At 40.8% G+C, this 27,909-nt stretch overlaps 1 protein-coding gene across 4 annotated transcripts in view; it reads left to right on the top strand.

Moving 5' to 3' along the window:
- Positions 1 to 27,192, top strand: part of grin1b (glutamate receptor, ionotropic, N-methyl D-aspartate 1b) — a 47,130-nt gene extending 19,938 nt beyond the window's left edge. Inside the window, exons 8-23 of one of the 4 annotated variants that reach the window (XR_003297699.1) lie at positions 539 to 713; positions 1,512 to 1,662; positions 2,228 to 2,314; positions 2,517 to 2,652; positions 2,809 to 2,936; positions 4,549 to 4,713; positions 5,465 to 5,583; positions 6,033 to 6,145; positions 6,234 to 6,382; positions 6,799 to 6,956; positions 7,102 to 7,263; positions 7,617 to 7,726; positions 7,859 to 8,004; positions 16,569 to 16,676; positions 16,910 to 17,060; positions 22,638 to 22,735. Coding sequence is in view for 3 of the 4 variants with exons in the window: in XM_026343961.1 (XP_026199746.1) it covers positions 539 to 713; positions 1,512 to 1,662; positions 2,228 to 2,314; positions 2,517 to 2,652; positions 2,809 to 2,936; positions 4,549 to 4,713; positions 5,465 to 5,583; positions 6,033 to 6,145; positions 6,234 to 6,382; positions 6,799 to 6,956; positions 7,102 to 7,263; positions 7,617 to 7,726; positions 7,859 to 8,004; positions 16,569 to 16,676; positions 16,910 to 16,996 (1,994 nt within the window). In the remaining variant the exon portion in view is untranslated. Of the gene's footprint in view, positions 1 to 538; positions 714 to 1,511; positions 1,663 to 2,227; positions 2,315 to 2,516; positions 2,653 to 2,808; positions 2,937 to 4,548; positions 4,714 to 5,464; positions 5,584 to 6,032; positions 6,146 to 6,233; positions 6,383 to 6,798; positions 6,957 to 7,101; positions 7,264 to 7,616; positions 7,727 to 7,858; positions 8,005 to 16,568; positions 16,677 to 16,909; positions 19,816 to 22,637 lie in introns of those variants that run through there. The other 3 variants (XM_026343963.1, XM_026343961.1, XM_026343962.1) reach the window with 3 other exon arrangements.
- The last annotated feature ends 717 nt before the right edge of the window (positions 27,193 to 27,909 follow it).

Raw genomic sequence — 27,909 nt, 5'->3', positions numbered from 1 at the left:
TTAGCCTGCTGTTTACAGTAGTTTCAATGTGAAATGCTAACAGTGTTAGCCTGCTGTTTACAGTAGTTTCAATGTGAAATGCTAACAGTGTTAGCCTGCTGTTTACAGTGGTTTCAATGTGAAATGCTAACAGTGTTAGCCTGCTGTTGTCAGTCGGCTCGAGGACAGATGTAGACACTTTTTGTTGCAGTGTGACGAGTTTCTGCTGAAGGAAAACAACAGACACGGTTCATAACGTCTCAGTGAGGCTCTCTGTCCTGAGACAAACAGCTGTGATTGTCAGAGTGAACTCCCAGCATGCAGTTTGACAGTACTGAACACTGACCTGATGCCTGAAGCCCTGAGTGTGTGTGTGTGAATTACAGTTAAGCACTGTTTTAATTACATCTGTAAAATTTAAGTGTGTGTGAGAGATTCTAATTAACATGTCTGTATGAATGAGGACAGTTTTCAGTCTGCAGCCTGTTTAACTCCCTGCTGTGTGTGTGTGTGTGCGTGTGAATGTATGTGTTGTGTGTTTTATGTATGTGTGGTGCAGGCCTACTGGGCCTCCAGCTCATTAACGGTAAGAACGAGTCGGCTCACATCGCGGACGCTGTGGCGGTGGTGGCTCAGTCTCTGCAGGAGCTGTTTGAGAAGGAAAACATCACCGAGCCTCCAAGGGGCTGCGTGGGAAACACCAACATCTGGAGAACCGGACCGCTCTTCAAACGGTCAGCACCAACACAGACCACTTTTATTGAAATAATGAAACAGGGTTCTCCTGGTTGGTGGAGTAAGGTCAATTCACAGGTAAACAATGCAGATAAATAACACACTCCACTCCCTGTATTCTGTCAGTTTTAAATCCACAGTGTGTTTACTTCTAATCTGTGGCAGTCGAACAGAAATGACTTGCTGATATTTTATTTACTGCAACAGCAACAATCAATACATCTAATTTAACTAAAGCTCTGCAAACATATTGAAGTCACAAAGCTCTATGTCTCCACCCTACCTCTAAAAAACACTGCCTCAGTAAAAACCACTCGGTCGTGGTTGAACATAATTGCAGAGGGGAAAGAGTTTCAGGAAGCCGAGAGTTGCGTGACAGCTGTGCATTCAAAAGTTTATCCAGTTTGAGATTCTGAGACTGTTTCTAATCCTCAGTGTGAAGTCAGTTTACAGTCAGCTGGAGATAAACACGCTTTAGAGACGCTGGAGACGCTTCACTGATCTGATCTGCTTCAAGCTTCAAGTCAGACTGACACAACTGGGATAATAAAGCTCTCTGCCACTCGCCCTCCTCCTGTCTGTGTGACCTATATAAAGTCAAGTTAAATCATTTTTAACTCTGTCCAGTATCATCTCACCGTCTCTACAGCAACACAGCAGCTTTGTCTCATGACCTTAAAGTCATGTTTTAAATTCTAAACAAAAATCATCACAGGTCAAAACAGAATAAAAAGACAAAACTTAAAGATGTCCACTGAAATTATCCTGATTTTCCTGCCCTCTGATTGGCTCTACAGGGTGCTGATGTCATCAAAGTACCCAGACGGTCTGACTGGACGAATCGAGTTTAACGACGATGGCGACAGACGCTTCGCCACCTACAGCATCCTGAACTACCAACAGAAACCAGGTCGCCTCGTCCAGGTCGGAGTCTTCAACGGATCACAGGTAGAGTGCACCTATTACACCTGGTTGTACACCTGTTAATACACCTAGACACCTTGCATCCAGTTATATAGCTAAATACACCTGCCTACACTTGGTTTTGTTGCTTTACAAAGACACATAAAAGATGGAGATGAAATATAGTTTGTTTAGGAACTAGATCAGCCTCATCTTATTTTCACTGAGCACAAATGTTTTGAGCATTTTCAGGTCCTGCACACCTTAAATCAGTGCATTAATTTGAGCAAAGACAGGAAACATTTCCACCTTAAAAACACATGGACAAGGACAAACATTATCGTGTCCTGTCGAGAGAAACACAAACTGGGATGAATTCAGCCATTTGTAGATATTCTTTCATCGTTTTGTTAGATGTTGTTATGTGAGTGTTGAACTGCTGGACCGTTTGTTCTGCACCAGAACACATCCTGCATGTGTGTGTTTAAAAATGCATATGCAGATGCAGTATTGATGCTGTCATTTAGTCATCTTGTCGCAGTGAGACCTGCCTGGAAACACAAAACAACCTTTCTCCCTGTGTGTGTTTTTGTGTGTGTGTGTGTTTCAGGTTGTGATGAATCCTCAGAGGAAGATCATCTGGCCTGGAGGAGAGACGGAGAAACCAGTAGGATACCAGATGTCCACTAGACTCAAGGTGCTGCTGTTACTGCTAATACTAAAACCACTACTCCTGCTCTGCTGCTTCAAAAAATACTAATGTCACTAAACTTACCACTAAAACTACTGCTGCTTAGTTCACATTTTTAACGTGTGTGTGTGTGTGTGTGTGTGTGTGTGTGTGTGTGTGTGTGTGTGTGTGTGTGTGTGTGTGTGTGTGTGTGTGTGTGTGTGTTCAGATTGTGACAATCCATCAGGAGCCGTTTGTCTACGTGAAGCCAACCAAGGCTGATGGGACATGTAAAGAGGAGTACACAGTGAACGGGATATTAATCAAGAAGGTGATATGTACAGGACCCAATGGGACCATACCAGGTACACACACACATTTGTTTTCCTATAACCATCACATCTAAAAGTCTAACCTCATACCTTACTTAACACACGTATGAGGACCATAGAAAAAGTCCTCACAGTGCAGAAATGTCCTCATTAAACTCTAATGCCCCACCCTCCTCCGTGTGTCTGCAGGTCAGCCCATCGTCCCTCAGTGCTGCTACGGTTTTTGCATTGACCTGCTCATCAAGCTGGCGATGAGTCTGAACTTCACCTATGAGGTTCACCTGGTGGCTGATGGAAAATTTGGCACGCAGGAGAGAGTAAGTAGTTCTGTGTGTGTGTCGTATGTCGACTGTCAGGTAACATACAGCCTGAGAGGAAGATCACCAGACACTACTCAGGGTTAAACACTATCAGGTCTGTTGTTGTTGCTTTGACATCCCACTGGTTGTTTTATGGAACCACCAGCACTTGCTTGGGCCTGCGACTGTGCACTGTGTGTACTCTAAAGGTTGATCGGCTTCAGATGGTAAAAAGATTAGTATTACCTGTCTTTGTTGAAAGATGCTTCTGATGCAGTCACTTCTTGGTTTGACTTTAATTAGCCAGATTATTTCCCTGACCCTTCTTTTCAACATTATCATTGTCTATTGAGCCTTGGATTGTGTCCTTCACAATCTTTTCTTCTGTAACGCTGTTGCTTGAGTTTCCATTAACATTTTCTGTTGCCATGTCTTTGTGCCAAATACCAGACGACACCATCAGAGGTCCTGCAGAGTACCAGGCGTATAGACAGGACTTACACAATATTAGCCTCTAGGTTTTAATTGGTGTATGTGCAAAGCTAATCAGACTAAATCAACTTTAAAGTATAAAAAGGCTCCCAGTCAGTCTCTGCAGATATTCTGAGGTAATCATTTGTTTGTCTCAGTCTCTCACTTTGGCTCCTGTAATCTGTGAACGGCTGCACAATGTGGAGATTCTTTTAGGTCACTTTGCTCAAACATTCAGCAGGTAGCCACAATCAGTGTGCAGTGGGAAAGTGTCAATGCCTTGGGCCTGTGCCCAGTTGATCTGCTCAGTAATCCATCAGACCTGGCTCTAAGGACAAAACATGCAACTGACTGAAAGCTGCGACTCTGAGCTTCAAACTGGCTCCGGTCCAAATCACCAGGCGTCGTCAGACCTTTCTACGTCTGTCTGTGAATCTGTGGAGTCGACTCAGGGTCTGATCGATGGATACAGGAGCATTAAATCCTAAAGATTTACCTGTAGCTTCTTCGCTGACCCGTTTAGTGATTCAGCTCCAGTACATCGCTGAGGCTTGTTGCCATGGAGACCACATCTCTGTCCCTGACTGTGACCTTGTTGCAGCCGAGAGACATTTCGTCATTTCTCTCTCTCTCTTTCTCTCTGCTGCTCTAAATGACTCCCCCCTCTCTCCTCACCTCCTTCAACACCTCCCCTGTTTTATTATTCTCCCCAGTCTGTCTGCTCTCCTCCTCCACCTCAGTTTTTACATCACTCCTTTCTTCTCTCTCTACACTCTGAATAAAAAAAACATTTCTTGTTGCATAAATGTTTTGTTTCTGGATCATCATCTTATAATCATTTTATGACCACTTCATCACAACGGAGCTGATTTTACTCAGTGGCTGTTCTTCACACAGTCTCCATCAGCAGAATGAGTTGTTCTGTTCAGTGCAGAGATCAGAGAAATGTAAATTTGATTATTCATTGTTCTGTGACAACAGCACAGTCCGCTGAGGAAGCTCAAGTGATACTATGGAAAGCTCTAGATCAGCTAAGTGGTACGTTGTGATGAAGTTTCTGTTGTGAGCTAATGTGATGTTGACATTGAGCTGGTTTCTGTCTACAACACATCTACTGTAGAAAAATGTCTGAGCTCTACCCTCCTCCCTCCTCCTGCAGGTGAACAACAGTAACAAGAAGGAGTGGAACGGGATGATGGGGGAGCTGCTGGGAGGTCTGGCTGACATGATCGTCGCCCCCCTCACCATCAACAACGAGCGCGCTCAGTACATCGAGTTCTCCAAACCCTTCAAATACCAGGGGCTCACCATCCTCGTCAAGAAGGTGAGCGGACACGGAGCGTCTGTGCGGGTCCAATAAACTGTAACTGTAATAAATGATTCAGACGTGACGCATCCTGCAGTTACTGCATTATTTCTAACATTAAGAAGAAAGATTCTAAACTTTTCATAGGTCAGAACTCAAACAGAAGCTGGTTTGTTGTTAAGCTTTATGTTAGGACTTTTTGTGCTGCAGAATTATTATAAGACAACCAGAAGCCTCCCTGGTGGATCAGACTCTGAAGGTCTAAAGTACAGCAGAAGGTCCAGGTTACAGGTTGTTAACCCCAGCAGGAGACCGGAGTCATTATTCTCGGTGTAATGGACCTGATGGGACAGCCTCTCAGCTTCTGTTCAGACTTTCATGCTGCTCTGAAGGATATTTTGGGATGTTTTAGGTCAGACTGACCCAGTTCACAGCCAGCGATCAGCTCTGCAGCAGCAGGAAGCAGGTCGATAGATTTCATTGACACGTCTGGTCCAGACTCCAGGTTCTGGAGCCTCCACTGATCAGGATTTCATGCTGTTTTTTTAGCTCCACTGTTATTCTGGGTTAATTGAGATTGAGGGCTGAGGCAGTGACCAGCTCTGCCTCCATGCCTTGCTTGTGGGAAATGGCAGCAGGATCTCTATGCGACTGACTGAGGGAGGTTGGGTGGAGGAGAAGGCAGCACATAAGTTTGCTGTTAGATTAAAAACTACAGACTGGGACCAGAACCATCTGATGTGCTGTGTGTGTTTGTTTGTGTGTTCAGGAAATCCCCCGCAGCACTCTGGATTCATTCATGCAGCCGTTCCAGAGCACACTGTGGCTGTTAGTCGGTCTGTCGGTCCATGTGGTGGCAGTGATGCTTTACCTATTAGACCGGTTCAGGTAATGGCACTTAATACTAATGTGGTAAAGATACTGCAACCCAGCACAGAAGCAACAACAACGATACAACAGAAAACAGTTTGACTAACAGTCGGTGCTGTCATCATAGGATTCGTCCATCAGCTGTAACTAAAACTTTAAACCTGTTAAACACATAATCATGAACACTGCAGCAGTGTCTGAGCTTAATCCTGGAGTTTGCTCCTGTAGTTTCAGTTTAAAAACATCTAGAGCTTCATAAAGTCCAGAAGACAACATACTGTCACAGTAGGTGACAACACAAAAAAAAATGAAAGGGTACATTTGAGCAAAGTGCAAATACATATGAAACAACACAATCCAGAACAACACACAATATATGCGGTGATTTAGGACGATACTGTTGTAATAGGATACAATAATACAGAACATACATAGTAATACATACTGTACCATGTGTGTCTGTACAGCCCGTTTGGAAGGTTTAAAGTGAACAGTGAAGAAGAAGAAGAAGACGCCCTCACCCTGTCCTCTGCTATGTGGTTCTCATGGGGAGTACTGCTGAACTCTGGGATAGGAGAAGGTGACTGTGTGTAAAACAGTGAACTATTAGTACTGCAGTCCTACCTCAGAGGTATTAACACCATCTGTCTGTGGTGATCTGTGTGCAGGAGCTCCCAGGAGTTTCTCAGCGAGGATTCTAGGTATGGTGTGGGCAGGATTCGCTATGATCATTGTAGCATCATATACTGCCAACCTGGCAGCCTTCCTGGTGCTGGACCGGCCTGAGGAACGCATCACTGGCATCAACGACCCCAGGGTGAGACTGTGTTCACTCTACTGCACAATTTTTATTTAAAATCTTTAGAGGACGTTTATCAACCTCCCTGATCTCAGGCGGTTGACCCTGGGCCCCAAGAGGCTTCATAAAAGAACCTTTAAGTTCAAACACAGTTTTATTTAGTTTTTGTCATAAATGTAATTGTGTTTTTAACTGATTCGCTGCTGTGCTACATATGCTCACTTCAGAAAGAATTAAATCTCTCGCGCTCTTTGCACGCTTTACTGTACGCTCAGCTATGAAACCAACTGTTAGGTAGAGGTGGGTTTGCTGTGTTGAGGTGTACATTAGGCTACAGCGAAGCCCACAGGAGAGACTGCATTATATAACTATCACAAAACAATATAAATACGAATGAGACTTTCTAAATAATCATTTTTTGTTGCTTCTTTTAGCTGCGTAACCCATCAGATAAGTTCATCTATGCCACAGTGAAGCAGAGCTCGGTGGATATCTACTTCAGACGGCAGGTGGAGCTGAGCACCATGTACCGGCACATGGAGAAACACAACTACGAGAGCGCTGCTGAGGCCATCCAGGCCGTTAGAGACAAGTGGGTTCTTTTTACTGTTAGCAATCCCAATGCTAGCTCTGAGCGTGCTCAGTGGAACTCACAAATGTAACGTGACTGTGATTATTTCTAATGGTCCACCTGACGTCCCCCTTCCACATATCTAATATTTCTTCCTCCCCCGTAGTAAACTTCATGCCTTCATCTGGGATAGCGCTGTGTTGGAGTTCGAGGCGTCGCAGAAGTGCGATCTGGTGACGACAGGAGAGCTTTTCTTCCGCTCAGGATTTGGGATTGGAATGAGGAAAGACAGTCCATGGAAACAGAACGTTTCTCTGGCGATTCTCAGGTAAAGACACCTTAATGATGTAGGAACCCTAAGGGTAGAAGGTTATAGTTATACTTCCATCTTGACATCCCTTGATGTCAAGATGAACTGAAACCTCTCTGATATCCCTCTAATACTCATAGGTTGTTATATTCTACTGAAACATCAGCTTGTTGATACCCCCTTGAGATCTTGCTCCTTCTGAACCAGTTTCTTTTTTTACAGTGTGTGAGCTTTAAACCCATTTAATATGACACTGAGTTACTACCCCTGTCATACTCACAGTACCCTGCTGATATGTCCTGCATATCTCTGGTACTACTTGAAGCCCACATACTAATACCACCAATATTCGACTTCTTACCTCCCCTCAGTTCGCATGAGAACGGCTTCATGGAGGATCTGGACAAGACCTGGGTTCGATACCAGGAGTGTGACTCCAGGAGTAACGCCCCCGCTACCCTCACCTTTGAGAACATGGCAGGTAGGAAACCAAACACAAAATACTCCTCCTCTACAGGTGGATGCAGGTGTTGAGACTTTGCTGCTGTAAAATGAAGATGATGTTGATAAGGATGAAGTGTTAGCATCACTTGATATCACCTGTCCTTCTCAGGTGTGTTCATGCTGGTCGCTGGCGGCATCGTTGCTGGGATCTTCCTCATCTTCATCGAGATCGCCTACAAACGTCACAAAGACGCTCGACGGAAACAGATGCAGCTCGCCTTCGCCGCCGTGAATGTGTGGAGGAAGAACCTGCAGGTACACAGTTCTACTTTGCTCTGCTGTATCCTTCTGTGAACAGTGATGGGACCCTGCTCAGCTCTTCTTCCTGCTTTGGTTCTGTTCTGTGCTGCTCTTTGAAAATTCTGTTCTGCTCAATTTTATTTTATGTTCTATGACAAAATTTTCGACTTATTTAGTTTGGTTTAGTTACTGGTTATATTTAAATTGTTGGATGGAGCCAATTCTCCTGCACTGGGACAGTGGAAGTTACTGTTGTTTAAGAGGCTGTAAATCTCAGGCTCAAACTACTGGGAGGTGTCCTCATATAACTGGACGTAAGGTACAGGATAATTTGTTATAGAAATCTGTTGATCTGTCTGAAGTGTTGCCTGTTTGGTCTGATATTGACGCAAAGCCTAAACAGAGAAAAGTTGCTCTCACATCAGCCAGCAGTTTAATTACATTACGTAAAAATAAAATAACTTCTACAAGCATTCTGATTAACATGTCTGACGTTAAATCAAGATTCAAAATTAATTGTTTAGTTAAATCGACATTAAAATACATTCACTCCAAATTTTTGAGTCTCAGTTAATCAATAAATCCTTTGCTCTAGAAATTTCACAAAATAGTAACGAAAGAAATGCTTCCTGCAGTTTCCTAAACCCAAATATGACATCTTCTTGTAGCTCGTTTTGTTCATTTCACTGGAGATTCTCACAGCTGAGAGAATTAGTTAAACAATTCTATAAAATACCGTAGATTTAGTTTCAGATAAACTTTATCTGTCCGGAATAAAATCAGGTCTGTATCCAGACACAGAAATATTTATGTCTCGTGTAACGTCTCTTCAGAAATCCAAGTCCATGTTTTAATCCAGACTGTGGTTCAGAGCTGTCAGGATGATCCAGATCAGAGTCAGTGAGTCCTGAACATAGAGCGGCTCGCTGAAGCACGACAAGTAAACGAACACGAGGCATTTTTCCAGCCCGCTGGTCTTTCCTGCTGCGGAGCTGTAGAGTTCGAGGTCAGTTAGTTTTCCACAGGGGTTCCTCTGCCTGTCGTCTTCACCACAAACCTCCTGCGCACCCAGATCAGTCGAATAGTTTCACTAACTGGCTTCGGTAGCTGCAGATTAATCCGATAAAAGGCTACTACTCTAACATTATTATTATTATTATTATTATTATTATTAGTATTATTATTATTATGACTCCACTGAAAGAAATCAAAGTCAGAATTTAAATCATTATCCATCAAATAAAATAAAATGGGCACTAGGCCAGTTATATGTTGTCTCGGAACTGGTTCTCTTATATTATTTAATCCTGTCTCCAGTTCAGTGAGTCACAAACGATCCTACATATCATGTAAAGATAAATAAACATGACACATATGGATCGTGTGTTTGTGTGTGTTGGTGGCAGAGCTGAGTCTCAGATCAGTTGATGAACAATGTGAAACTCGGTTCTGTGTCTTACATTAAAGTTTCATGTTCCTGTTGCGGTTGACTACTGCAATACACAACAGTACTACAATACTTTACAGTAAAGGGAATAAAATAGAATATAGTACAGTAGACTATAGAGCTGTAGAAGCTCAGTGATGTGGAATGATCCTTTTAATGGGTAAGTACAGTAGGGTACAATATAGTACACTACGATACCCTGCAGGATTCGGCACACTACAGGCTTTCTTTATTTGTTATCAGTGTTATTTAATGTTTTGTAGGCATGTTGCTGTAGCCTGTCCCTTTATGGGGTTTGGCTCTGTCTCTAACTGCGTCCATGACCTTGAATCTCCTTGAAGAATAACTACAAGTCATTAAAGCTTTGAAGCTCATAAATGATCCAATCAAACTTTATTGTTCTGTGAAGGGCGTCACTGAACCACTCTGCAGAGAAAATATGATTTTTTTCTTTTAATTCAAAACCGTTTAATGTTTAGCAGTGAACCAGTCAGTCACCTGCTGAAGGTCAAGTTGAAACACAAACAGGAACTGAACAAAGACCTGACAAGTCATAGTCAGCAAATAGAAATTATAAATAAGTCATATAAATAATACAACATAGAATGAGAATGATAAGAGTAGATTTTATTTTAAGTCAGTTTCCTGTAGAATGTGACTCAGCCGACTGTTGACAGTTTGATTCTATAAAAATAAAATATAAAAGTGAGATGTGAATGACCTCACACAGTCTGAAGGAGCCAAATAAAACCTTTAAGTGAGGTCTGAAAGCCTCAGACAGAGAGAAAGAGGAGACAGGCTGAATAGTGCTGTGACAGTAACACTTACAGATGGTATGCTGTAATAAAACATGACCATTAGCTTCCGCTACAGTGCTTTCTTTATAAGTAGGACACTTAGACATAGGTCCTGGTTTCATTTCAGAAACACTGGTGTGATATGGAAACTAATCTTATTTGCACCACTAAACAGTCGTTATTTCAAATGAGAAGATGGTAAAGGGTCAATAACAAAAAGTGATCAGCATCAACCCTGAAAAATAAACTAATCAAACTACTAAATGCATAAATAGGATGGTTTTCACAGTAAATCTGGATATAATAAACTTTAGTCGACAGCAGTTGAAATAATCACCTTTAAGATATTTTTATTATTGATGCAAGAAGGTAGAATTGGATCATTCATGTATTAAAGTGCCTATTCTTCCTGCATCATATAAAAACAGATGAAGACATAAAACAGCGTTCACACAGGCAGAAGAAGCAGCAGCTGTCTCTTAGAACAAAAGCTGGTGCGAACTTTTTGTTGCAGATGTTTTCTCGCCTTGTCAGCAGCTGGACTCACATTAATAATCATCACTTCTCTGCCTGGATTAGCACTTCAAACGCTAGCAGCTAACAGGCTAGCAGCTACCGGGACGTGATTAGCACTTCAAACAGCTGTGTCTTCAGGCGAGGAGTTAGCGGAGCAGGATTAGCATGATAAACGCTAACAGCTCGAAGAGAACTGTGAGAAGAAAATGAGCTGAAAACTGTTTTAGACTGAATCACAATTTGCAGACAGATCAACAGATACTGAAGATACCATGGGCACTGATGGTAGATGAGTGACTAAAGATCGAGTAGTGATTACAGGCGACACAAAGATTTTATTTAGTCACACTTTTATTTTAGTAATGCACACTTTGTATTCTGATGGTAAAAGCTGAGTTTAAACGGTCAGGTAAATGCAAAAACTTTTAAATGCACTAAATGGTTTAGTACAGCACTAAACTGTTTTAAATGTCATAATAAATACTCATAGGTAGACATCATTATCTCTCTGGGAATCATTTCTAAATACACCACGTGTGTTTAGTGATATGACATACAGGTATCGCCAAGCTTTTCACCTTTAGATACCTTTAAATACTGGTGCTGATTGATTTTACCACGTACACAACAGAAAATCCCAATAATTTGGTGCTCAGTCCACACAGGATGGCAGCCATCAGCAAGGTTCTGGCAGAACTCTGTTGGATGGTTGACCTGTCTTTTCAGCAGAATTGGTAGTTAAATTTAATTTGTTGGTTTTTGTCCACATACTTCTGGAATGCCATTCCAAAACCCTGATTTGTCCAGTCCACAACCAGCCAAGTTTCAGATCATGGTTTGAAGTTATGCTGAAGAATTCAGAGGTAATCCTCCTTCTTCATTATTTATCCACTTGCTGAAATGCACTAGATCCACTGCCAGCAGTACAGCCTCAGACCATGATGCTCCCACCACCATTCCTAACAGCAGGTGCAGTGCTCTTGGGGTGGAATATACCTCTGGTCATTGTGGCCAAACAACTCAGTCTTTGTTGATCTTGGAGCAGGAGCATCTTTCTTGGGTTACAGCCTTTCAGTCCATGATGATATCCAGTACATAAGCCATGATGGTTCCTGGTTTGTTCCTGACCATGTTAAACAATGTTCTCCCAGTCAAGTAAGACAGTTTGGGTCTTGGAAAATGTCTCTACCTCCCAGTTACTATTTATGTACAATTTTTTGAACTGATGGCGTTGAAAATTTGCAGTTTAGAAATGGACCATCCTGATTGTGTAAATCTATCTATCTATTTTCTAATCTATTCTATTTTCTTATCTATTTATATATCACCAAATCACAACAAAAATCATCTCAAGGCACTTTATATAGAAATATATAGAATACCCAACAAAGCTACGAGTTGTAGTCAATCATAATCAATAACAGGGAGTTGGTTTCCAATAAGATCATTTTGAAACTTTTAGCACCACTGAATTAATAATCAGAATTGGTGTATGACTATTTCTGATTATTGTTGGTTTCAGATAATGAATTAAATCCTGTGCACTGAATTCTTGGGCTTTTCATTTATTAAACATGCAACAATTATTCAGCCTCCGATGAAAAAACAAAAACATTTGAAGATATCATTTAGAGGCCATATTGTCATAACTCAGATTTTCAATTCTGCAGGGGAACTTATGCTTTCTGGTTTAATGATGCACGCCTACACAACTGAATGCAATCCAATCCAACAGCCTTATCCTGTGTTGTATGAAATTCATTTTTTTCTAAAACGTGTTAATTTAATTTATGTACAAGCTTCCTAATAGTTGGAAGATACTCTTTTAATCACCCAACCTATAAACATTAAGAGACTAAAATTTGACTTTTAGCATGTGTAAATGTTTACATGCAACCCTAAAAACTCCATGTTTCACTGTGTGGAAAAGTCCAAACACAGGCAGCTGTTTGGTTTACAAAGGTCACTTTAAAAGCTTTGAACCACCAGAATACGGTGTACATCATAAAGTTCTGTGCCCTTTAGCATGTTTTGTTCTTCTTGTGAATAATGGCTTGTTAGCATTTTTCTTTAGATTCTTGGTTACAGGCAACAATATACAGCAGAGTACAGAGTTCAGTAGAGTACAGTAGAGGTAATGCATCATTAACTGTACCTGTAGAAGTTTTTAGCAGGGCTAGGCTAGGCTAACAGCTAGCATGTGTTGTTTTAGCTGTAGTAAATCCTGCAGTGCAGCTCCAGGGCGTTTTTACTCATTCTTAGTGTTGGGTCACGGTTCAGAGTGAAGCACAGAATCAGCAGATCTCTGTTCTGTGATGTCTCAGTTGCTGCAGGTCAGTGCTGATGAAGTTATTTTTATTTTTCATGTGATCCTCTGCTACCGACTGATGCTCTGATCAAAGTCTTCCACTGAACGCTCACTGCTGATCTTTGATTGAAGTAGAAATGCTTGGAGCAGAATCCCACAGACCCTGAGGGGACCCTAAAGTAGGTTTGTGGGGCCTTTTACCTTCCAGGACCCAGTTTTACCGGGCTGAGGCCCAATGTGGGTCCTACTTATTTTGTGTGTTTTACTAATTTTGTTTTTAATGTCAAACTGAATGTGTTGACAGTTTCTAAGAATCCAAACTAGAGCTGGGTATCGATGGACAGTTTGAACTCTACTTATACTCCAGGCGATAGTGTCACAAAAGCCCATGTGCAGACTCAAACCAGACCTAGATACACACTTAGTGAGCAAACTCAACCCTTTTAGTAAAGGGTTGGAACATGGTAGAAGATTCGGGTTTGCGTTGACCTGACTACATCACATAATTTCTGCAGAAGTGTCAGCAGCATATTCATTGTGCAAATCTAACACATCCCAAAAGTGTTCTACTGAAAAACACTGGACCCGTAACACCGTAACACACAACCCATGTGACACAATTATCCTGGTAGAAGATGGTAAATTGTTGACTGGAGGAAGGAATGCACAGTCAGTACCATCACTCAGAAAGACTGGGACATTCAAACAATGACTGCCTGATATTTAGGTGAACAAAGTGTAGAAAGAAATAATTCCCCATGTCATTACTTCACCACCACCGCCTGCCTGTACAGTTGACAGAAAGTATGTTTGGTCCACGGATTCACACTGTTGACACCAAATTCTGACCTGACAATCCAGATTCATCAGACGAAGCTTCACCTGTCTGGTTCTGTCCAGTCACAAAAGCAGTGTAAGGTAGCGGCTTGTCTACATCTACCTCAGAGTAGATGTGCTAGAGTTTGAACAGGATCTGTGCAGGGTTGGATCTGCTCATGGGATTTAATCACACTAAAAAAAGAAATACAGAAGAACCTGACTGATATTCTCTATTGTCAGATACCCAGCTCCAACCTGGTCACTGTGATGGGTCAAAGGTCAAACTGATAATGTCTTTCTATGATGTTAGAGGTCAGACACCATGTGACCATCATCCATGTGCTGCTGCCCCCCTTCCCCCTCTGTTTTCTGTTTACACCACACATAAACACACAAACACACACACAGGAGAGTTGACATTATAGCAGCACAGAGTTGGTATAATGATCTGATGTGTTCATGTCGAACAAACATCATCATCATCCACCATCTTTGTTCCCCCTCCAACCCCCCTCCTACACCTTTACTCCCCAGGATATAGTTTATTTTCTTTGCTGTCTTTGGTTTATTTCATGTTGTGTTTGTGTGTTGGAGCCTCATGCTGTTGGTTTTCCTGCTGCTGCTGTGTGTTTGTGGCTCTGGGCAGTAAAACGGAGTGAAGCTGTTTTACTGAAACATCACTTCATTTGAAACAGGACACGACACACACACACACATGCACAGCAACACGTCGCACACACACACGCACAGCAACACGTCGCACACACTCTGCAGTCAGTATATCAGGCGTGTTTGAGTGTGATCCGTGATGCAGAAACAGACGTGTACTGTAGTTATTATATAATCTCTGCTGTGTAAACAGATGGCAGCGAGTCTGCACACACACATTTAACAATAACACAAACACACAACAGGACATAGAGCTTCTTTTTAAATTAAACATTATTTATTACAGTACTATTGTACTGCATTATACTATACCACATAAATACACCTAAATTGTTGATTTATTGAACTGTTACTACTAAATTGTATTATTTTCCAAGTTTCATTATGTTGTTTTATACTGTATGACTATACCTTACTGGTTTTACTGTAATATATGATACAGTAATTTAGTGTGTTAAATTATTTTACTGTACTATGCAATTACTACACAGTACTAAAATACACTATCCAATTGCTGTAATGGTACTATACTATGATTTGCTGTACTATATTACATTTCTCTTTTAAAATATTATACTATAAAATATAATACATATATTTAATTGTAAAGTGATGATATACAACATACTACACCATAACATTCCATTACTATACTAGTAGTACTTAACTAACAAATTAGATAATTATATATTCACCATACAATACAATGCTTTACTATACTGTACAGTAATACAATACACCGTATTACAACCATATTGTATCACACTATACAATATGTTATATATAGTTATTATACTATACAGCACTATACTGTTACTAGTCTAGGATAGACCATGCTTATCACTCTATTGTATAGTATATTGTTACTATACAATACTACAATACACTATACTATATAATATTGTTATCATCACTCTAACATACTATTATTATACAATGCTAGACTGTAGGATGCTTTCTGTAGTATATATACTATTAGTCCTATAATATTCTTACACTGCTATATTTAACATTTGTTACTCTTGTAGCTGTTCTGTGCTGAACCAGATCAAGCTGCATCATACTACGCTACACAGTACTAAAGTATACTCTACTACACTATGCTTCACTCTTCTGCATTGTATTGTATTTAGTAGTGAAGCTGATCTATTTTCAATTTTCATGGCCCAAACAAGCACACTGTACTACATAATACTACACAAACAGGTATATCTAAAGCAACAATGAATGTTACAGATAAGTAATAATAAGTATAGTTAAGTATTAGTCAGTACTGAGTAATGGTGAGTGTTAGTTACTACAGTCAAGTATTAAGTATTAGTGAGTACCAGTGGTTATTTAGTGAGTGTAGCTGAGTATCGGTATCACTGAGGAAACATGAGTATCTGTGAATGTTAGTATCTGCATTTTAGTGAAGATGAGTGAGTAAGGAATGATAAAGTATCAGTGAGTGAGTAAAAGTGAATGTATTAGTGAGTATCAGTGAGTACACCTGAGCACAGTAAATGTGTATCAATGCATTTTGTGAATAGTAGTGATTATAAGTGAGCATCAGTATTAGTAAATTTTGTACACTTAGTATCACTGATACACTGATATTTAAGTAAATGCAAGCATTAGTGAGTAGGGGTGAGTATTAGTGCGTATAGTTGCATTAGTGAGTGTTGTTGAGTATTATTGAGTATATGTGAGCATTAGTATCAATTAGTGTTACTGAGTGTTGGTGAGTATCATGAGTATTAGTTTTAGTTTAGTATTGAGTTTATGTGAAAACATACAAAAGTATTAGCAAGTATTAGGGAGTGTAGCTCAGTATCAATGAGCATTAGTGAGTGTTAATATCAGTGAGTATTAGGGAGTTTTGGTGAGTATTATTGAGTATATGTGAATATTAGTGAGCACTGATGAATGTTAGACAGTATCAGTACACATTATTAAGTATCAGGAGTACACATTAGTGAGTAGAGTTTCCGTGTCTGCTGGTGTTAATGTGTGTGTGCACCTATCGTATGATTTATTTTAGGATAGGAAAAGTGGTAGAGCAGAGCCCGAGCCCAAACTGAAAACCTCTTTTAGGTCCATCACTTCGACCTCCGACCTCAAACGACGTAGGGCCTCCGGGGACGCCACGGTAAGGAGATGAAGACCACCTTCCTCCTCCTCCTGTCCTCCTGTCATCCTCCTGCTCCACCTCTTTTTTACATCATATTTCTGTCTTTCCCTTTCATGTTTTATATGTTTTCTCCACTTCGTCCTCCTCTCACTTGGCTTCCTTTGTCTCGGCCACATATTGTTTTCTTCCATCCATATCAGTTTTTTGTTTGTCATTTGTCTTTTCCTCTCCTCTCCTCATCTCATTCCCAGCTCGATCATCTCCTTGCTGACTCATCACGGCCGTCCGTCTGTCAGTCAGCCATCTTCCTGCCTCCATCAGCTCATCTGTCCCACTAAAGACAGACAGACAGACAAAAGGAAACAGATTGAAGGCAGAAACCAGTTCGGTCCGTCCAGTCAGGTCAGGATTTGTGTTGTTGCCGACACAGGAATTTTGGGGTGTTTTCGTGTCAGGGTTTTATTTTTCACACTGTTCACGTCGTCCTCTTGCAAAGGAGAAGGGAAGAGGGTCAGACTGTGTGGTCTCTTTTCTCCTGTGGACCTTTTGTCCTGTCATTCGTCTTCTCTGTTTGTGTCCTGTTGTTTGTCGTCGTCTTGTCTGTCTCTGTTTTTCCTCCTCCTCCCTGTCCTCTCCTGTCATCTCTGTCCTTTCATCTCACCGATAATCTCCCACAATCCTTTTCAGTTTTTATTATTCCTTCACTAACGAGCAGATCTTGTCCTCACAGGTCGGCGGGCTGAGACTCGTTACTCTCCTCTAACTCTTCTCGTTTTCAGCTTCTCATCCAGGCGACGGTTTTAGGAGCTGCTGAATTAAATCTGTCAGACAGGATGATGTGTCTTTGTCTAAATGCCTTCTCCCTCAGCTAATAAACGACTGTTATTAACACGTTTGTCCTCCCACAGGACTCTCTGATCCATTTCTCAGACTGGACTCCATTAGAACTATAATTCATGATCATTTCTTTTTCATCAGTGATGATGGTTCTGTGTGTGGCCGCCACCTGATTCACTGTTTCCTTTCTATCCTTCTGGAAGAGATTTAGTTGAAATCTGCAGAATTTTTGTTTTCCCCACAGTCAGGTGTTTAGCTGTGAAATCTTGTTGAAGTGTTTTGAAGTCTGCTGCAGCGAGAAAGCTGCTCTCCTCAGAGATCCTAAAATGTGCCAGATCCTCGTGATGAAATCTTTGTTTCTTTGTCCACAGTTACAGTTGGCCATTTTGCATCCCTTCTCTCTCCAGTTATTCTGCTTTTTAATATAAAGGGAGCCAAAGTGGTGCACGTTACTCAGGGATTTCAATGTTTTTTTACATTAAAATATTTTAATGAGTAGTTAATTTATTCTGGTTAAGATGTTTTAATGTTCAATAACAGACAGAAGTAACAGTGACTGATCACACTCTGTTCATAGATTTAGAATTTATGATTTGAAGAAGTGAGGGTGGGATGAAGTCAGACTCTAAACCATTTCTCTTTGTGATCATCTCTTTATTTTCTATATGAGTGTTTTTTCTCTCTCAGTGGATTTGAATGGTGTCCAGACTCTACATGCTGTACTACACACACACTGCCTCTGTCCTCCTCTGCAAGCACGACTGACCTGTAGACTGAAAATACTCAGGATTCACAGGCTACCTGTTCAGGTTTATATTGTCGGGCTGCAGGAAGCAGAGAAACAAGTCTGCAAGTCCTCAAAGGTTATAAAGAGCACAAAAAATACTTAAGATGAATTTAAAACCTCTTGTTGGTTATATTTAACCAGGTGATGATAATGCACATAAATGATTCTAGGTCAGATATTTCCTACTGGTGTTTCAACATCAATTTAATTGTAAAACACAGTATTGCATTACTTTGTATGTGGTATTAAAAAGGTCTTAACAAGTTAAATGTAACTTGGTGAACCTGCAGAAAGCATTTGTGAGTACAGCTGAGTATTGACAAGTATTGGTGAGTTTTGGCAAGTACAGCACAGTATTAGTGAGTATTAATGAGTACAGGACAATATTAGTGAGTATTAATGAGTACAGGACAATATTAGAGAGTATTAATGAGTACAGGACAAAATAAGTGAGTATTAATGAGTACAGCAGAGGATTTGTGAGTTTGGGAAAGTACAGAAGAGTACTAGTGAGTTTTGGTGAGTGCAGCTGAATATTGGTGAGTTTTGGCAAGTATAGCACAGTATTATTGAGTATTAATATGTACAGCACAGTATTAGCGAGTATTAAAGAGTACATCACAGTATTACTGAGTTTTAGTGAGTACATCACAGTATTACTGAGTTTTAGTGAGTACAACTGTTGGCTGATTGATGGCTGCAGTTAAATCCTACTGACGTGTAATTATAGAAAAAACAACAGCTGATAATCCAGTGAATATTGTGAAAGTACATGAAAAACCAACAGCTATGAAACTTTGATTTATTGAAATGTGAAATGTCAGAAGTGGTACGTGTCATTAGAACAGCAGTGATGCGCTGTGACATGTACAAACATGTTAGTGAAGAATGTTCAACAAAAACCCAGCAGACAGCTGACAAACAGTTTTCATGTTTGTGGGTCACTAAGACAAAACTATGACAGTAAAACGGCAGCAGAACACGTTTCATTCTGCACGCTGCTGTGGTTTAAAACAGGTTTTACTGCCAGAGTTGTACATGAAAAAAGTGACCTGTTTCTGTCGCTAGCTGTTCTGTAACATCTGTTGAGGAGCGTCACTTTACACGGTCTCTGGATAACTTCAGCCTCACAGTTCATTTAGCATTTGGCTCCTTATAAATGTCAGAAGCATGTGAACAGAAACCTCATCACCTGCTGAGACATACTGTTAGTGGGTCATCAGACAGGAGACGCTGGAATCACAAGTCATCAAACGGCATGAAGGGCAGAATACTAACACTGACTAAACGCTGCATCATTTGGACCAAGACGACAGTTTTCTGTCACAAACCAACAGCAACGCATCCTGTGAGTGAGTCAGACCGTCAGCGCCTCACAGCAGCTTGTTTCAGCTTTTCTGAAAACTGAGAGAAACAGCAGGACAAACACTGACTTGCGGTTTGGTTTCACTGACAGTTCAAACCCCAGAGAAAGATCAGACGAACGAGACAAGTGATGAGTGAATCATGTTGAGAGAAACTTTAGAAACAAGCTTTGATTGGTTCGGGGTTCCTGCTGGGCTAAGTTTAAGACATTTTTAATACCACATAGATCAGTCTCATAGATCTGTCTAACAAAGAAACATCATTGATTTTATTATGAAGCAGCTAAAACCAATTTCAGTAATGTGAGACGATAGAAATTCTAATGGAAAACAAAACAATGCTGTGTAACTACAGGCTCAAATCACACAGAAACATTCAGGGTATGTTCTGTGATTTGAAGAAGAGATTTAAGGATCTCACTGACTCAGCTGAGACAGCTTTGATTGTAAAGTTCCCAGATTTGCCCGAGGATCTCAAACTATTTACAGGCTCGTGTGGGACTAAAGTCGAGCAGACGCTGTAGTGATTCAACTCCATTTTAACCAAGAGCTGAGATGAGGTCCCAGCAGCAAATTATTCTCCTGCAGGTTGTTAAAAACGTGATTAACACGTCATGGCTGATCTGTCCTTTAGTGGGTGGAGGCAGCTGCCCTTGGCCTCATCATGGACACGGGACACTATTGACCTTGATTAAATTTTTCATTAGGTCTAAATAGGTTTTATAATGTAGGTCTAGTATTTTTCTGTTTTACTCTTTCCTTCGTGTAAAATAGTTAAAGCATTTACTCCATTACCCGACAACTTTGAGTTGTTGTTGTTCTGGAAATGACACCAACGTGTTATTGAACAAATTAAACAAATCTGGAGCAGATCAGACAAGAAAAATCCTCCACACTCATTTGTCATTTTCTGATACTTCTGCTTAAAGAAGCAAGTCACAACAAATTCAGTGTGGTATAACGCAGTGATTCAGTGTATTTATGTCTGTGGTTTTGAGTATTTTTATTTCAATCTTGCATGACAAAGTAGAAGTACATGAATAAACACAGTAATAGAGAGGGGCCCATGGTCTTTATCTGACCCCGGGCCGAACACATCGTACAAGAATAATAAATTCATAGTCCCTCCCCTAAGAGGTCGAAGATATAACAGGAGATGGGCTGTAAGGAGTCTTAGATATAATGAAGGTGTTAAAATCATCCTAAATCAAACAAGGAGCCAGTAAAAACAGGAGTGATGCGGTCTCGACAGTCTGGAGTCGATACAAAGTCTGATGCAGTAATTAAGGTGTGAGGAGGTGAAAGCATGTGAAATGGTCTCTGGTCGTTTTCTTGAAATGTTTCTAAGTTAATAAAACTCAGATAATCCCAGAATTACCCAGTGTTTCCGGCAGAGTCTGTCCAAGTCCGGATCCTCATAGCAACAGAAGTTAATCTGGACCAGGGTCCTGCATCTGACAGGATCAAGACAGGATGGATCCACATTTCTAGTGGGGGGTTTAAATCAGAGCGGATGCAGACTCAGAGTCAGGATGGTGGGAGAAAACGTCAAACAGAAACACCACAGGCCTCTGCCAAAACCTCCGCAGCACATTTTTAAACCAGACACAGTTTCAGGGGCTGACAAACAATGGACCTCCACATTATTACCCCATCTGTTTCCATGGTAACCAACACACGGGCGGACGGAGGGATGCGCGAAACGCCTACCGACAGAATATCAATACAATCAAAGCTGCAGAAAGACGCATTAAGGCTGTGAAAATCAGAGTTTATTTTTATATTATATCTACCTGGTGACCCTGTCGCTGGGCGGCTTCCTCTGCTGCTGCTGCTGCTGTGCAGAGCTGACAGATGAAAGTTTAATGCTCCCTGTGGCAGAGCTGATCTGAGCTCAGATTACATGATAGAAGATCATATTTAATTCAGCAGCAGCAGACTGAAACCTTCACGGGATGAAGAAAAACTCACATCCACATCTGAATTTCACCACTCATCAAGTTTTAAATGATTCTCCACCCAGAAAAATCCAGAACACCTTAGCTCTGAAATCAGATAAGCAGTGGACCACGACCTGGATGACTGGGAACCTTCACAAGTTACAAATACTAGACTGGGTTCAGGTGTGTTTGAGACCGGCTGCATCACAGCGTCGTGTCAAGTTATGTGACGCTGGAGATGGTAGCTAGCTCAGCTTCTCCATAGACCAAACCGTCTCACTTTGGTTTGACCCTCCTCTGCCCTGAATTGAGACACAGCTGTTAAGTACCTAGTCTGACCCTTATTCAAGTTTGTGGACTGAGAACCTGTTGGTCCGCTAGATTTGGTTACCTGGTATCTGTGAGAAACCTGTTGAAACAGGGACCAGTCGATCGTATTGATCAGATAGAACATTTCAAATTGTTACTGAGTCAGTCGCTAAATTAACTGATCTGAATCTGGGAGAAGTGAGGAACTGTGATGATGAGGACATCTGGTGGCTGGAGGAGAAGATGGAGGCAGGAGAATAAAAAAAACAACCAGAGCTATAAACAAAACATAGAACGTCTGATGGACACATAAAAGGAACATTGCTGCTTTTCCAAATCCAGTCACTTTTAGATTTCTGCAGCAGTTCCCCCTACCTCACTTTATCCAGTTATTTGCAGCGTGTTTCCCTTCACGTGTGCGGTGGTGTCGTTTTATTTAAATCAAAATAAAACCTCGACATGGATCCAGCTGGAGCAGCAGGAGGTCAAACTGTTCTTCTCCTTCCTCTGACACTGACATTAAACCAAATCTCATCAGTGTGTGTGTTAAACAGCAACAGTTACTATTTGAATTGTGGAAATCGGGTCAGCACAGAATTCGTCTGTGAAATCACCACCTTGGCTCTGAGGCTGCTTTCGCTCTGCGTGTGTCGGGCTGAAGACAGGTGTGTGTGTTCGTGTGCTGAGCTAACGTGTGTGTTTCTTCTGCTCTCTTTCTCTCTTTTTGTCCCTCTGCCTGTAGCCGTACCCGACTGACCTCACCGGCCAGCTCAACCTATCAGATCCGTCTGTCAGCACCGTGGTCTGAGAGCGAGAGCGAGCCTCACTGCTGCTGCTGAGCCACACACACACACACACACACACACAGTCATTATACACAATTACACATTATACAGACAAACACATGCACACACACATTATGTAAACACACAGATGGACAGACTGAGCTTCCTCTGAGACAGGAAGGAGATACGATGGCATCACACTGTGCCAACACACACACACACACACACACACACACACACACACCATCTGCCATCCTAAACCCCTCCACCCTCTGCAGACACACACACACAATCACACACTCGCCTTGCTCCGCTTGTAGCCGTCAGCCTCCTTTATCCAGAGGGTATTTTATTTTGAAAGGACTGTTCCAGGCTGGTTTTATTTTGGTGGTCTGTGATGTCATACAGTTTTTTCTGATTCCTGTCTGTCGATCGCACCGAGTCCTGATCAGTTTTAGAACTGGTTCATCTGCCGCAGACGCCTTCGTTCTGGACTCACGAAAACCCAACACAGATTCGTTGAAGCATAAACACCCAGAGGAACGATGGATCAGGAACCCGTTGCTTAGGAACCAATACAGAACCTGGGAACCTGTAGATCCAGAACCCGACATCTTAAACCTGTCAAACGGGAAACTATCGATAGGGAGCCGAGCACTGGGAACCTAAAGATCAAGAACCTCATTGACGGGGATATCGTCAATAGAACCTGTCTATCAGAGGTCTGTTGATCAGGAACCCTGTCAGTGAAGAACCTGTCTCTTGGGAGCCTAGTGTTCAGGACCCTGTTGATGGGAAACCCATTGATTAGAAACCAGTTGATCAGGTAGCTGATCTTCAGGAACCCATTGATCGGGAACCTGTCATTGGGGAACATGTTGATTAAGAACCCATTGATCTGGAGTCTCTTGACCAGGACCTGTCATTTGGGAAGCTGATGATCCAGGGTCCTCTCGATCAGGACCTGATGATCAGGAACCCAATGATCTGGAACCAGTTCTATGGGGATCCATTGGTGAAGAACCCGTCACTGTGTGGTTGATGGGCCGAGCCTCTGGGGCAGGAAGTTGATCTTTTACACTGTGGGGTTTTGTCACAGCTTTTCACTACTGAGGCTCTTGGGTAATGTAGTTTTTAGAGCCAGTCCACAAAACCAACAGATTCAGGTCTCTTGTTAACCCCACCTCCTCCACCCTTTTCAATAAGTTTAATATAATAAATACAATACTGATGAAGATGTAAACAGAAGGATATTTTAAGTGAAACGTTAACTGTATATTCATGATATTTATTAACGAAGTCAGTGTTTATAAATATGTTTTGATGAAAGTCATGAAAATCAGCTGAAAGCTTCAGATTTAATCTTAGAAATAGATTTAAAAACATGAGCAGTTATAGAAACGTCTGTTATTTGTGTTTGACACAGTTTACTGAGGATTCTACTATTTTAAACATAATACAGCAGTAAATAAGAGAAATGTAGTTTTTGTATTATTTTGAAAAGCTGCTAATTATTAAAAATCCATATTTCTGACATCGCAGGTGGACAAAAGGTGTTTTAGTTTCATTATGAAGTGAGCATTTATTATTTTTATTACTTATTCAAATCCTCACCAGTACATTATTACCCACATTTAATCACTTATGTAAAAGAAGATAAAGAGAGATGCAGTATAATCTTTATTTTAAATGTTACGATGTCGTGTTTGCAGGTTAATTAATTAACAAAAACAACCTGCCGATGAGTTTTATTTTTTATTATTATGAATTTAAGTGTTCTGTGGAACTTGTTTTTATTCTAAATTATAAACAGAGAACATTAACTCAGGATCATTATTATTGTTAATAGGAAGGTTCAGCTGCAGGTTTTCAACACACCGATATTTTAGCTCCTGTACTTTCTGACCCAGAGGCTCTGCCACCCCCAACCCCACCACACTCACAGTCCCAGGGCATGCTGGGAACTGTAGTCCCTGCTCCACCCCCACTGTGTCTCTGCTGAGGATGTCAGTCTCAACTCCAACCTGTCAGGAACAGACACTGACTCCACACAGAGGTTTTCAGAAGCAGAGTGATGTAGCTGCCGTTTCCGACCATAATTTATCCCGATGGTACGAACAATGTTCTGTGAAGAACACAGTAAGAAACAGCTGAGAACCTCATTGACAACAAGAAAACGTCAATCTTCAGACACAGAACGACTTTAATGTGGTTTTTACAAATGACTTTATTTAACATTTCGTTTACAGTTTAAACAGCTGGTGTCAAATGTGAGTTTATTAAATCCAACACACTGTTTGTTTACATTGAATCAACCTGCAGAGACTCACACACGGTTCCTGTTTGTTTGTAGGAGGAACCAGTGACTGCAGTATAATCATTTATAGCTCATCACTTAATGACAAATTTGATGTATTAGTACTTTACTGGAGTATTTTCTTCTTGTACCACCTTGTACTTCAGTTCTGTTACTTTTCCAGGCGGCTTTAGTTACTTCTCACATTTGTGCAGATCAACAGCAACAATAACTGAAACTCAGCAACCAGATGAGAAAGTAATCAGCAGAGTCATCATTAACAAAAGTAATCTATTACTTACAGTTCTAGTAAAATGCTGTTTATACAGTGAAAGTAAGAATATAATATATAATAGTACATTTTACTGCTTTGAGTACTTTTAATACTTAAAGTACATTTTCCTGATTCTACTCGGATACTTCTAGGTCATGTAAGTATATTTGATAATTAGGAAAATGTAGTTGAGGTACACTGAATACTCAAAGCAGAGAAGTACTCCCTGTGAGTGGTATTACTGTACTACATGTCGTTGGAGGTTAGATTGTTGAGGTATTATTGGGATTACTTTGATTCTGGAGTTATCTGCTCATTAATTTCTCTGTAAATTAATTATTTTTAACTTAAGGAAAAACAAAAGCAGCAAATTTAATGTTTTCTATTTTTATTTCCTGCTGAGTTTCATCTGTCACATCTGTCAGTAGAAAAGTACTTCTCCTGAGTTGTAGTGCAGTACAAGTATAAAGTGGCACTGAATGAAAATACTCCACATGCAGTACTGTTTGTACTTGACTAAATGTATTTTTGTAGTTGGTTGATCTTGGTGACGTTGGGCTCGTCTCACATGTCGTGTTAAAGCTGCAGCCGCCAGGATTCAGCTGGACTGAAACTCTGAGTCACTCTGAGTTAAAGACGGTGTTGAAGCGAGTTGTGGTTTATTAGGTTCATGCAGCCACAGACGGTCTGAGCCAGTGGTCCTGTAATAAATCCTCCTTCCTGTTGTTTCACCTCTCTGAAGAACAGAAACTCTGTAAGAGTCCAGATCGACAGCAGCACAAACTCCATCGTATCGTACATGTGACCCAGCTCCTCCCTGAGACCGTTTCACCCTCATGAGGGAGGATTCACTGCAGGACCGCTGGATCAGACTGACTCAGTTTGAGCTCGGTGTTCCTAATAAACAGAGTGTCAGGGTTTCTGCTGCACCAGATTTAACTCACTTTATTTAATTCTCTAATTAGAGAAGTCAAACAGAGATACAACAACATTTCTCATTTACATTGGTCACTGACTCAGAAAACTCTTCATCTCCTGAAATAACAGGAGATAAAGTATTAGATCAGTGTGATAAAGTGAACCGAGTGTGTTTAAACCACAGTTCAGTCAGTCGACATGAGTCAGTTTACAGTTTACCAGAGTCTGAGGAGCCACGCTCACACTTTATCCACATTGACACTGATAGAACATGTTTGCAGTGAGTTTCATCAAAGCCAAATGACATTTCTAGATAATTGACATTCAGTTAAAATGTTTTGAAAGGTTCTTTAATTGTTTTATTAACGTTAGTCAATTCTGTTTTATAATTGTGTCTTTTTCAAGTGAACCCTGGTGACTGCAGCTCTTGATTCTTTCTGTGGTTTAATGTAAAACACTGATTCATCATGCATCATAGAAGAAGTGATGATGATGATGTTTGTACTGAATCTAATATCTTATGTAAACTGACCTGAGCTCAGATGAACACGCGACATTAAACTGCTGTTCCTGTAGAAAACATATTTTCAAACTGTGAACTTTTGGTTTTATTTTCACTTTTCTGTCTCGTAAACACTGAAACTGTAGCAGAAGCTCTGCAGGAATCCTTCAGTTTGTGTTTGGTTGTGTCAAGGTTTCTTTCTCTCTCTGACATGTAGCTGCTCGACTCTGAGCTCCTGCTGTTCCTCAGACATTCAGACAGTAGCTGTTATTTTACTTTACTACCTTCATGTTTACACAATAAAAGCATGAACACTTAATTAACAGGTCACCTCGTTTCCTACGGAGGTGAACTGAGATGTTGCTGTGAAGTTCCTGTAAATTTAGTTTAACTCTAATGAAGCAGTGTTCAGTTATTACACTTAATCAAATCCACTCAGTGTCTAGTGTAACCGACATGTTGTGGACAGCGACATGAAAACCATGTAAAGAATCACGTTTCCAGTAATAAATGAATATTTAACTTGACTGTAAACCGATCTTTCAGTTTTTCCTCTTGTTGTTGATTCGTTCATTCATCACGATGAAAAACGTGCACAGACCTCTCCAGCTGTGCTCGTGTCACTGGCACCTTCCCACCTGACCCTGATCCAGGTCTGCAGTCCCTCTCATAAACCAGCTTCTTCCCAAGGTAATTCAGTAAATTATCATTTTAACACTGCAACATCTGTTCCACAGGTTTGTGTTGTGAATCGAGCAGATTTTAATTTAAATTTTATTAATTTTTATGTATTTTTACTGCAGTGTATGAGTATTTGTACTGTAGTTCCACCAGTTTATGACTCAGTAACAGACAGAAATACTCAAACTGATATTTCATGTAAAAACATCAGATGTCGACTTTTTCTACTGTGAACACACTGACCAGGGGATTGTGGGTGTTGTAGTTCATTGAGTGAACAGCCAGGAATTTGCTCAACACGTTTTCCTAGAATGAACTGAAATCAGTGACTTATTGTTGGACAAGTGTTTGTTCCGATTTTTTTTTTTTTTTTAATTATAAATCATAAACTAAATTCAGACATGTAGTGACTTCATTCTGCTGTGTGGGAGCTGTTACAGAGTATTTCAGAGTTCTTCAGAGTACTTCTGTGGTTAAAGACTGACGTAGATTCTCAGTCTGAAGGTCACTTTAGCTGCGGCTCCACCCCCAGACTGAGGACCTGACAGAAGACAGGTC

The sequence above is a fragment of the Anabas testudineus genome, chromosome 9 (assembly GCF_900324465.2).
Source record: "Anabas testudineus chromosome 9, fAnaTes1.2, whole genome shotgun sequence".
NCBI lineage: Eukaryota > Metazoa > Chordata > Actinopteri > Anabantiformes > Anabantidae > Anabas > Anabas testudineus.
Note: the sequence above shows the minus strand (reverse complement) of the source record. Positions and strands in the feature narration are given on the sequence as shown.